Source organism: Schistocerca serialis, chromosome 8, assembly GCF_023864345.2.
Source record: "Schistocerca serialis cubense isolate TAMUIC-IGC-003099 chromosome 8, iqSchSeri2.2, whole genome shotgun sequence".
NCBI classification, from domain to species: Eukaryota; Metazoa; Arthropoda; class Insecta; order Orthoptera; family Acrididae; genus Schistocerca; species Schistocerca serialis.
Window position 1 is genome coordinate 97,182,610 of NC_064645.1, and position 12,256 is coordinate 97,194,865.

Sequence of the window (12,256 nt, forward strand, 5' to 3'; positions counted from 1 at the left end):
TGCTGAAGAAGGGATTCCGCTTGCGTCTTGGCTGAGTGCATGAAGTCACTGTCTAACCTTGACAGCGCTAGCTAGCGTTATCTGAATGTAATTCTCACACACGACTGCGCAAAGAGGGCACGTGTGCTACGCGATTACTCAGCTTCTTCTTCTCGCGTTGTCATAACACTCTAGACTACTGGCAGTAACGAGTGATGCTCATTGGCTGGACCCCCACCTCCCGCCGCAGCAACCTGCCAGCAGCATGACACAAACCCCCACTATATTAACAGCTGGCAAACAGCTGAGAAACAAGTTAGTCGCGGAAGCGCACTCTGTTCCCAGAAGCCTGCAGAAGACGCTATGGTTGTAAACAACAAGTTTAGATTCGCGATTGACAGAGGCGGCACATTCACAGACATCTATGCAAAATGTCCAGGCGGAAAGATTCGCGTTATGAAACTTTTATCTGTGGATCCTGCCAACTATCCTGATGCTCCTAGAGAAGGTATAAGAAGAATCTTGGAAGAGGTGAGTGAGAACTCATGAATGTTTGTTCTTGATTTCGACTGTATTGTATAACAGATACAATCAGTAGTGTTAGTGCTTTAATTATTCATAATGCCCTCATAATAAACTTTGTTGAGAAGATCCGTTATATATGTGGTGTTAAGTCTGTTGTGTTTATATTTGCCTCCCGAGTGCGCCTATGTTATTCTTACTATTTACCTCAAGTGTAGTTATTAGGTTCAGCTTCATACATATTAGGTCCGCAGCTACTATGAAATGTTTAGGTGACTACTACATGCAGCTCTCATTTATTTTTTCTTGGTTGTACTATTGCACTGTTTTCGTCTCACCAGAGCATTTCCAAGTACATTTGCAAACTTGTTGTCATACGAGTATCATTACAACACAACGTCACAGTTTTAAAATTACATGTTTATCCACATACCATCGCACTCAACTTCCACGTTATGACCGCACAGTTATTACGGTATTTAGTGGCAGGCTAGGGCTAGAAAGCACGGGTGAGTTTTGTCATCGTGACTATAAAGCTGCAGTCACTGGCACGTCATCATCAAATAATAATATTTATGTATGTTAATCGTTTGTATAACCATTTGTATAATAATGTATGCACTAACAGTGCCTTATACAACACAAACTGTTTACAGGCAAATAAATCAATTTAAAAGTGAAGTGCGCTCTCGAAGGATGATTCACTAAACACATTTCGAAATCCAAGCGTCATTGGTCGATATGGATTTTGATGAGACGGTCATTATTGCGATTCATGATAAGCAAAAGAAAATATCATAAAAAAGAGCAGTGGGTACACCCCCTTTGGAGCGACAGGCTAATAAGTGAAAAGTTTTGCACAATGTTTAATAAACTTCGACAAGATCCAAAAAATGTTTTTCAATATTTTCGAATAAATGTTGAAAGTTCTGATGAATTACTTATTATTTTACCCCCATTAACATACAAAAATACGAACATAAGATTGTCTGCCCCAGCTGAAGTTGTCCTGAGCACTTGAAAATAACTGTTTCACCGACTTCTTCTCATCCTTTAGCTTTCATATTTATGTCCGAGTAATCCAAGTTGCTGTTAAAAAGTGCTTGTACTTTTTTCCGTTTCTTCTTGAAGAATGCCATTGTCATAAATAGTCTTCACGGCTTTGCCACTGGATGACGATGTGTTGAACCACCCGAAGATATCGTACAGTTGCTCCGAGGTAATATTGTAGAATTTGCACAACGTCATCCGGCAGCAAACCCGTGAAGACTATTTATAACATATTTATAAACCTTGAAGAGTCACAATAATGCCATTGTCGATATTAGCTCCGTGCACATTCACATTGTGCGAAGACGTTTATGCCATGTTTGTGTGTCACTTTATGCTTTGGAAAGCAAATGGGAAGCTGAGAATGTACGGGGAGATCGTTTTGTCATCTTTGCTCGCGCGGCAATCAAAACCTATCGGCGCAGTGACAGTTCTATCACGGGCTTCTTTGCGGGCCGGCACGCGTGTCATCCGGCTTTGACGTCTAAGCCTCTTCCAGTAGCAGTTAGACGCTCGTCGTACTTATAGCAGTGTGGCTGCGAATTAACATTTTTCGACCCTCTTGGGTACCGACGTTACAGCGGCAAGATCAGTAGGCCTGCTTATCACAAACCTTCTTATATGTGCGCTATGTACACAACAGCTCCATTGTTTCCTCCTTTCAGGGAATTATTACGCATACTAGCTTGGCGACAACAATGCATTGTTTCATAGCTGTAAATCTATTTTATCGGTTGCTTTTCTCAAACGTAATGTGTACTACGCATCTGTATCACGAAACTGCTAGAACGGTGCACGGTGCTATTGTCAGATTGCCTGTGTAACGGCAAGGGATAACAAAAATTGGGTATGAATTTCACAAACGCTGTAGAACGAGAACTACTGCATAGAATGACGTCAAATTTGAAAAGCATAACTGGCGCAGGGGGAAAGGTTACGAACAAAACAGCAACCAGTAGATGGTGCTGCAAGCGTCGTAACTTAAATGGGGTCGGCTTCAAATGATAGATGAATGGCAATAAGACGGCTATAGTTTGAGATGCACTTTACACCATCCCTACCGTTCAATGTGCATGACTGTACAAGTTCGGCAGTCAACAGCTGTAGTCCTGTTAGGTAAGCCCATCCACAGCGACAACGTCGTGCAACATCGGATGGGAAAAATTGGTTTTTGGTTGTTCTGAAATAAAAAAAACGCATAAAAAGCAAAATGATATCGGTTTCGGATTGTCTCGATATTGGCGCAAGGCATGTTCAGTATGCTGTCAACCGTCATCCGCCACAAGTTGAAACTGCGAAACTGCACGTTCGGCAATCGGAGTGTCTTCTCAGGGGCCACGTTCAGAATCTGTCTTCAGTTCAGTTACGTTCGTATCTGGAGAACTGAACACAACGTCTTTCAGAAGTCGCGCGAATTCAAATCTGGTGATCTGGACGGCAAGGCTGTAAGGAAATGACTTCTGACAATTCTAGCATTTCCGAAATGCATCTGCAGCAGCCACTTCACTGGCGGAGGAGCGCCATCTTGCAAAAATATGATCCTCCCCACACATCCACGCTGTTGAAGGGTCGGAATGACGTTGGTGCGCAAAACACTCTTAATAGCGTTTACCTGCCTTTCCAGAATGAAATGGCACCGGTTGATGTGCGTGCTGGTTTTCCGTTGCCCGTATTCTGCAATTCCGTGTTTTGCCAAGTCCATGGAGATGGAAACGGGCTCCGTCTGTCCACAGAACATTCCATTGCCATTCATTGCCCACTTCCATTTGAGCAAAAAATTCCAGAGCGAACATTTGGCATACTGGCAGGCCAGCAGGAAGCAACTCCTGAACATGGGCGATGGGACCGATGACCTCGCTGTTTGGTCGCCTCCTAATGCAGGACGTTTCGTAGAATTTTATGCGCCGTGCTCGCAGGTGTGTCCAACGTTCGGCTAGTACTCCGTGCACTGCATGTTTGCACACCACCGCTCGACACCGCCTACAGTGCTACGTCCACATCTTCGACAGGCGCCACATCGCACTACAAAAGAAACTGTCTTTTCGAATTTCGTAATCATTTGCTCGACATCCTTAGCAGACACCGGACGAATGCCTTTTTGCATACACCTGAGTGTTCGGAACATGCAGGGCTATTGGGGTACAGCCAACGTTATTGCAAAAGCGCGCGATCCTTCGTGGAGGCAGTAAGGTCGGATGTCTCGGATGCAAACTAAGGAACAGCCGTGTGCTGCGCGTTTGTTGGTGTGCTTATTCTGACTCTTACAGCACCGTATGTTGTTCACCTTTTCGTTATGGTTCTCTTTTTACAGCGTTTTGAAACTGGAGCTTTAATTATGGACACCAGTACTTATCCACCGAAATTAGAAATTCAAAATGCTGTAATAATACACCCATTAAGAGATTTCAAGAATAAGGCAAGTATTAAAGTTAGAAACTGTGTATATATCTTGGATGTAGCGTTAACTCACGGCGCGGTGATGATGCAGATTTTATTCATACAGCGTTTGAGAAAGAGAGAACTGTTTACATATAATTTCAAACGTTTTCTTAACTTTTTCGCTATGATTCCCTCCATTAAATAATGAAAGGGAAAACGTTTATCGCTTACAACATTTATGCTGTTAGTGCATTTAAATTACTGAATCAGGCATGACGTTATTTCTTTAGCGCGAACTCTATTCCCAGTAGATGTTGTAGACAGCATCCACATATACCACTGAATTTACTTGTCAAATTGTATCATTGTACGACACACAGTCTATGGGATATGACATTATCAACACTGAGATGCTTGACAAACTGACATTTGCTTAAATGGAGCGCAAATTTCCCAGGTCGTAACTCATCCATTAGATAAGAGCATTTTAGCCACCACCAACACACTTTAAACATAATTTCAGACTTCAAATAAACTTTCTTTAGCTTATATGCTTAACGTCCAATATTTAACACATTAGCTCATTTGTTAAGTAATCAGAAGACTGAAGCTGTTTTATACTTGGGAGTTAGATTATTTAAAGCATCGGGCGTTTACTGGTTAAAACCGTAGTCTAGAAACCCTGAAGAAGTTTTACGTGGATTTCTGAAAATAACCTACAGTCGTGTGGAAGCACGTTACAAAAGAGCAGTAGCTGTTACAAATAAAACCTGTACTCTGCGTTAACAATAAACTAAACCATTTGTACGACACTGGTTAAACTGACTGCAATTAGTAGGAAGCCGTTGCTCCCCCCTCCCCCCAAACAAAGGAAAACTGTTGCTTTTTCAGTTATAATAAATGCTAAGCAGCTGATACTCATTTCCTGTTGCTATATTAATACCTACATGATCACACCGATGCTGCTCAAAGAACGAATTACTCGTATGTTGCAAGGAATGAGAGGTGAAATTTACGAGGGTAATCCCAAAAGTAAGGCCTCCTATTTTTTATAAGTACAGAACTCTGTGTGGCAGTTGGTCACACTGTTACAAGGAATGCTTCACACGCTGTGTGTAAACACGCGCACGCCGCGCTGAGGCGTTGTCTTGGCATGGCAGCCATTGAGAATGTAGCTCCCGTTGGATGTTACCGCCAAGCGCGAATTGCGCGCAGTTATTCGGTTTTTGAGCGCAAAGCGCACTGCTGCGCCGATTGAAATCCATCACCAATTGACGAAAGTGTATGGCGTGTCGTGCATGGATGTCAAAAATCCTTCTTCGCCAAAGCCGCGGAAATTCAAACAAACACAGTCTGCAAGTAAGGTCATGACAACCGTTTTTTGGGATCGGAAAGGTTTATTGTTGGTGGACTTTATGCCCACGATTAACGCTGAGACTCTGAAAAAATTCAAACGGGCAATTCGGAACCGGAGAAGAGGAATGTTGAGCAACGGTGTTCACACTCTCCGTGACAACGCTCGCCTACACATCGCTCGGCAAACCGTTGCTCTCCTGCAACAGTTTCAGTGAAACATAATCACCCACCCACACACCCTATAGTCCTGACTTGGCGCCCAGTGACTATCACCTTTCCGTAGGTTAAAAGAACAAATGGCTGGAAAGCGATTCAGCTCAGACGACGAGGTGAAAGAAGAAGTTCATAACTTTCTGAACAGCATAGCGGCGAGCTGGTATGACATGGGCATACAAAAACTGCCACAGCGTCTACAAAAATGCATCGACAGAAATGTTGATTATGTCGAAAAATAGCTAAATGTTCAAGCTGTAAACTGATGTAAACCATTGTAGAAATAAACAGGTCTATGTATGCAATTTTTATGGATCGTCTAAAAATACCTTAAGTTATATTGGTGTGAATAGATGCCATGCCTCATAATAACCAAATAAGAGTGTAGTACTTCCAATGGACCACCATTTAGGATCTCTACCGCCGGCCGATAGATCCCATATGTCACTATGTCTACCAGAGCCGAGGGCCGTTTCTACTATTAAGGGACACTAGGCGACCGCCTAAGATGGCAAAGGACGGAAAATTTCATATCGAGCAACGAAAAAATTGAGCAAATGAGGAGGAAAAAATGAAAAAGAGGAAAAAATTAAAACACCAAATTGTTTTCAAAAGCATGTGCAACAGTTACATGACAAATCCTTACTTATTTTATGAAAGTGAACAGATTGCCTCTACCTGCTTCATAACTACACCAACCGCAGCTGAGTACGAAACGGAAACGAACGTGACCTTGATTCATCTCGGACGAGCGCTGGACCCGGCCAAGTGTGCTGGCCTGCCGAATATTAGCAAAGCATTCATGATGTGTATCATGATTTAAAAAACCCCTCCCATCACAAATTTTCATGTTTTATTAAATACACAATTAATTTCGGACGCTGTGGGTCCATCACCAGGTGTAAATCGTCTGAATAAATCATTTATTTTTGCTGTTGATAGAGGTGAGGCGCATGAAAAGGTTTGCTGTTAGCATATGAATTTCGTTATGTCAAATGCGGAAAACATGTACCAAAGAGTGGGAGAATAAACAGTGTATACTTACCACACAATCCAAAAGAGCGTTTTCAACTTTAACACCATCATACAATGGTTTCTCTATCCTGTTCATGCAAATCACTTCACTGAAGAGGCACATTTGTACACACATTTTTGTAAACATTGTGTAGATGTTGTTAGACTTTGGTGTGACCAAAGATGAATTAATTCGTAGTACCAGAAATCTAATTATTAAACGATTAACATATGTAGGGAATAACTTTAGAATGGGTCTTTAGTATTACTGAAATAACTGTGGCTTACGAAATCTGTTTGTTCATTCAACATAGATTCTGGTTTTTTGATTTTGTGGAGGTATACCTCTAGCTGTTCTGACACATTTAGGGTCTTACCATTGGTTTCATTATGTAGTGCTACCAAATTGTTTTCCAGACTGTTGATGACATGATTTGTTTCCAAAAAATGTTGTGCAATGACTGACTTTTCGAAGTGGTTGAGCCTATAAAGCATTTACGTGTTCTGGGAAACTGTTTTCCCTACACAGTGGACAGGACAACTTGGGCATGATACTTTCTACACTCCACTGCTGTTGAATTTTTGTATATTTAATTTTATGTTATGGACCATTAAATAAAGTCACGTTTGCAGCTGCAAAATGTGGATACAATTAAATCGTATCATGGTTGTCAACCTGAGCGATACTTTTCATGTGAAATAAGTACAAAATAAGAATCAAGTGCTATCATTCAGAGTACTACTTCTGAAAAATTTTAAATCTTACTGTTAGTGGGCAGCACACAAAAACAAAGCTACATTTTGATTTGATACTGAAATTTCGTTGTGATTCTAAACAACAAAAAAACGCCAAAAATTTACTGTACAGAAGAAGAAATGTTGCAAGTCCATTAACTTCGCTAGCAGTAACCGTTTAATATGGCCATACAAATGAAGAATTTAATTAGTAAATGTACTTAAAAAAAGTTTCATTCAACTTTTTTATTTAGGGTTTAACGACCATAGTGAGCAACTCAGTGGACTATAAGCAGTCGCCCGTCCCTAGTTTAGGGCCACGTACTCCAGAGAAGAATAAGAGCCAATGCCTTCAGACAAACACAACGTCCATGCCTCATCGGGATTCGAACCCAGACCCTTCTCGGACGAATGATCAGAAGCCAATCGCTTAGACCACTGTGCCACCGGGGCAGCTAAAGACAGTAGTAGAGCTCTGAAACAGAAAAAGCGAACAAGGCATCATTTATTTGTTTACTTATTTAGTTAACTGCGAGAAAGTGGATGCTGAAAAAGATGAGATTTATTCCTCATTCTAAAAGTATTTCAGATAAAACAGAAACAAAATAACAGCATGATCATCCGGATGACCTAGTTTGACTCTTCGACATGTCTGGCATTAGTAGAGCACAATTTGTATATTCAAGAAAAAGTTCGTTCGCACCAGAAAATAATTCCACGCCTGTTATAGTTCATTTTCTTGCAATTAAATAAAATAAGTAATTTATGCCAAATTTGGCAACACTGATGTTTTCAGTTGAATTCTAGTTTAACTGTTCAGCGCATTCTTCCAATTTTAATTATTTTGGTGAGGACATTTGTTGCCGTCAATCGGTTTTAAAGGAACTGAGGACAAAGCACGAAATTTGAGCACTGTCCCCGGGAAATGGGTACGCCTGGTCACCTTAGTTTGATGATGGAAAGTATAACAGGAGATTTGCATTGCTGTGCCGTTGGATGGTGGTGGTGGTGGTGGAGGGAGAGGGGATATCGGGGAGTCCGAAGGTAGTTAAGAAAGAGTTTTCGCCTAAGGCGGCAAGACTGCTAGCAACGGCCATGCCGGAGTCACTGCTGGCACTGCTAGTTGCCTCCGACTAATTTCAACAGTCATGAGGTGATAACACACGAGAGAGAGAGAGAGAGAGAGAGAGAGAGAGAGAGACTGACTGACTGACTTACATGGCGAGATGACGCAGCAGCAGGCTCGGCCTCGGTCTCGTCTCGTCCTTGACTACGCCACAAAGTGACGCCGGGAGGGGGCCGGACGCCTGTCTAGCGGTATGACTGGCAAAGTGGGAAGCTGCAAGTCTGCTTGCCCGCCCGCCCAGCCGCTATCCCTTCCCGTCGTGATGTGTGCAGACTGTTGGGTGTGGAGGGGGAAGGGGGGGGGGGGGGGAGCGGAGGAGAACGATGAGTGCAGCGAATCTTGAGTGTGTTTGCCTGCGCGGACTATAACAGCCACAGCGGTGTACTTCGTTCATCGTAAGAATAAATCTGATGTGAACAAACGCGAACGCTATGGTTGGTCAGAAGCCTTAGCGCACGTACACCGGTGTTGTTAGACTTTTGGAAGTACGCCCTACTTATGTATTAGATAGCGTATTACTAAGTTACTTTAAACGAAACTTTAAGATATTGTAATGTATTATCAGCCATCAACGTTTTTCTTAATCACTCTTTAGCTTTGTCGTTTTTATCTCAAAAATCTCGTACAGTTACAGTCTCTGTACTGTTGTCAGTTGTGCTCTGATTGTTGCGCTGTTAATACGCAGTGTGAAAATGGCTTCTGTCCTAAGACAGAAGTAACCTGCTTCCATCTCAATAATAGAGAAGCTGACAGAGCTCTGGAAAGATACTTTGACGCCGGCCGGTGTGGCCGTGCGGTTCTAGGCGCTTCAGTCTGGAACCGCGTGACCGCTACGGTCGCAGGTTCGAATCTTGCCTCGGGCATGGATGTGTGTGATGTCCTTAGGTTAGTTAGGTTTAAGTAATTCTAAGTTCTAGGGGACTGGTGACCACAGATGTTAAGTCCCATAGTGCTCAGAGCCATTTGAACCATTTATACTTTGACGAGACACGCCCAAGGGCGTACCCAGGATCTGAACTGGGGGGGGGGGGGGGGGGCAGGTCATACTAGTCTCAACTGAAGGGAGATTTTGGGTCTACCTTTATCGATTAATATGTTGTGAAAGACGGAGATGCACTGAATAACAATGTCTTCGTGTTCTAAAGGAGTTTTTTTTTTTTTTTTTTCTTTGGGAGAATATGCAACTTGCTCGTCAAAAATCCGAACGTGCGTTCCACTAGCACTCTAGCCACCGATAATTTCTTGGTAAATAATCTTTCTTCGTCACTTAGTAACAATCCAGAAAATGGAATCATTAAATTATGCAAGTGAGTAAGGGCTTCAGGCAGCCCTAATGGGGCTTTTACTGAAGTGCCCGGTAGTTTTTTCGGTGATGGCCAGTTTTGTGGAACGTTCTAAAAATTATTTTATAAATCACTTGCACTAAATGTCTCGCCATCTACTGCTTGTCATAACCTGCACGTCAACTGCTATTAATCTACAGTTAGCGTCAGCTGTAACAAAAAAAATTAATAGTTTAGGAGCAGAAAAGCATTTTACATTTAAATGTGGTAGGAGAAACGATGTTGTTCGTTAGAAACTTCACATACACATGATCCCTTACTGCCTACAAGTGAATACGCTGTTCCTTGGCGACGTAACATGCCTGCGAATAGCAGAGCGGATCGCTTATCGCTAAATTTATTATTTCTATAAACTTCCCTACCGACAGTAACGTGCCGAAGACGAAAAAATTACTCCCGGATCTGCGCGAACGAGTTCGAATATCTTCTGGGGTCGCAGCTGCCCCCCCCCCCCCCCCCCGCCCCTCGCTGGGTACGCCCATGGACACGTCTCAACCACAGCAGGGAGCCAAGGGACGTAGGGGTCACGTTACACAGAACCTTGTCATTTAAATCACACCTTACAAAAGCAGCTGCCAAGGTGAGAACAAGAAACAACCTCATCCATAAACGGATCAATGGCAACAACTCTGAGGACGTCTGCGCTGGGTCTGGTATACTCTGCGGCGGAGATGGCTAAACTGTAGCCACGTGAACAAAATCGATGTTGGACTTAACAGCACCATGCGCATTATTTCAGGAACCGTTAGGTCTACACCTAACATATGGCTACCTGTCCTGAGTCATATACCCCCGCCACCCCCGCCCCCCTCGCCGCCAACCCCCCAAATGCGATGAGACGCAGCTTTGGTCACGGAATACAAGATTGAAGCAAATCCTGAACCACTGGTACACATCTATATTCCTGATCTGAGTATCAAGAAGCTTAGGTCAAGACATCCTCCTCTTGCTCTCGACAGCCTCACTGGGGCTGACATCAACTCCTGGAGAAACCGATTGGCTCCAAAATGCCCCAACAACTTGCATCCTAATACATTTACTGCGGTGCGCCTAAGCAGACCATCCAACGTATCAGAGAAGAATGCAGTGCCAGAGCGTTCAGTGGGGATTTTGAAGAATTCATCATGGCATCCCAAAAATCCATTAGATATATACAAAGACTAGATGTTTGTTTGTGAATATATGTAATGTTCTGTAATGTAGAATAACGTGATCCAATACTAAAATGTACTTAAATGCAATACGCTAAATAAATAAATATGAAAATGGCTGAGGCTGCTTCCTGCTCCGTAGTGAAACACTCCCGTGGAGCGCGGTTAATAAGTGCCGAGAAATGGGTTGTTCTTAATGGTTTTTCATAAATTTACACGAAAAATCGGCTATGTAGTTTTTCAAGGGACTGTGTTTTATACAGTTGAGATACAAATGCACGCTCGATGTATAGCGGAACCGGCAGCAGTAGGCGTGATGCGACCAACCCCTTTCATTTCGGTATTACCGAGCGAGGTGGCGCAGTGGTTAGACACTGGACTCGCATTCGGAGGACGACGATTCAATCCTGCGTCCGGCCATCCTGATTTAGGTTTTCCGTGATTTCCCTAAATCACTCCAGGCAAATGCCGGGATGGTTCCTTTGAAAGGGCACGGCCGACTTCCTTCCCCTTCTTTGCCTAATCAAATGAGACCGATGACCTCGCAGTCTGGTCTCCTTCCCCAAACAACCCAATCATTTCGGTATTCAACTTTTATTTGAACACATCAGACTTCTTCCAACCCCGTCAACGAAAATCTAATGGCGTAAGGGCTGGCGATCTTGTTGGTCAGTTAGTTGCACTACCATGACCAGCCTAGTGACTAGGGTAAGAGCGGTTCAGATGTTCCCTCACACATAAGATAAAAATGGAGGAGCTGTGCCATACTGGAAGTACACCGCTGTCCAGGTGGCCAAAGGAACGTCCTCAATGTGTGCAAGAAACGTATTTCCCAATACTGTCCCGTTATCCGTTCTTCTAAAATGACTGTGCTTACGATCACGTCGCCGTTCACGCCGCAGCAAACTATAATCTGAAAACGAACATGGAAATACAGGGGATAGGCAAAGTAATGTGAACAGTGGTAGTAACGGGATGCTTGTGTTTGATGGTCAACAACGCAGTTACGGCACGTGTCGCGCTGGACTGCGTGATCAGTACGGACTAGGTACCAGTGCAGGTTGTTTACGAGTAGTGCTCACTTCGTATTTGCGATCAGAGGCAGAGGTCGAAGTGCAACGAAAGACCTAACAGAGTTCCAAAGAGGGCAGATTGTGGGGGACCGATTATCTGGAGTATCAGTAACCAAGACGGCCAACTTATTGAATATTTCAATAGCGACTGTTTCAACAGTCACGACAACCTACACAAAACATGGAAAGAGACCATCGTTTAAGCGTAATAGCGAGCGCAAATCAAAACTAAATGACAGAGATCGTCGTACGCTAACACGAATTGTGTAAAAACAACACAAAATCTACGGTGGCTAAAGTGACCACAGAGCTTAA

The 12,256-nt window shown here is 43.2% G+C and overlaps 1 protein-coding gene across 1 annotated transcript in view; it reads left to right on the forward strand.

Moving 5' to 3' along the window:
* Window positions 1-265: 265 nt before the first annotated feature.
* LOC126416286 (5-oxoprolinase) overlaps window positions 266-12,256 on the forward strand; it is a 164,548-nt gene continuing 152,557 nt past the window's right edge. Inside the window, exon 1 of the mRNA XM_050083936.1 lies at window positions 266-510. Within this exon, the coding sequence (XP_049939893.1) occupies window positions 343-510 (168 nt within the window). The 5' untranslated portion in view covers window positions 266-342. The remainder of the gene's footprint in view (window positions 511-12,256) is intronic.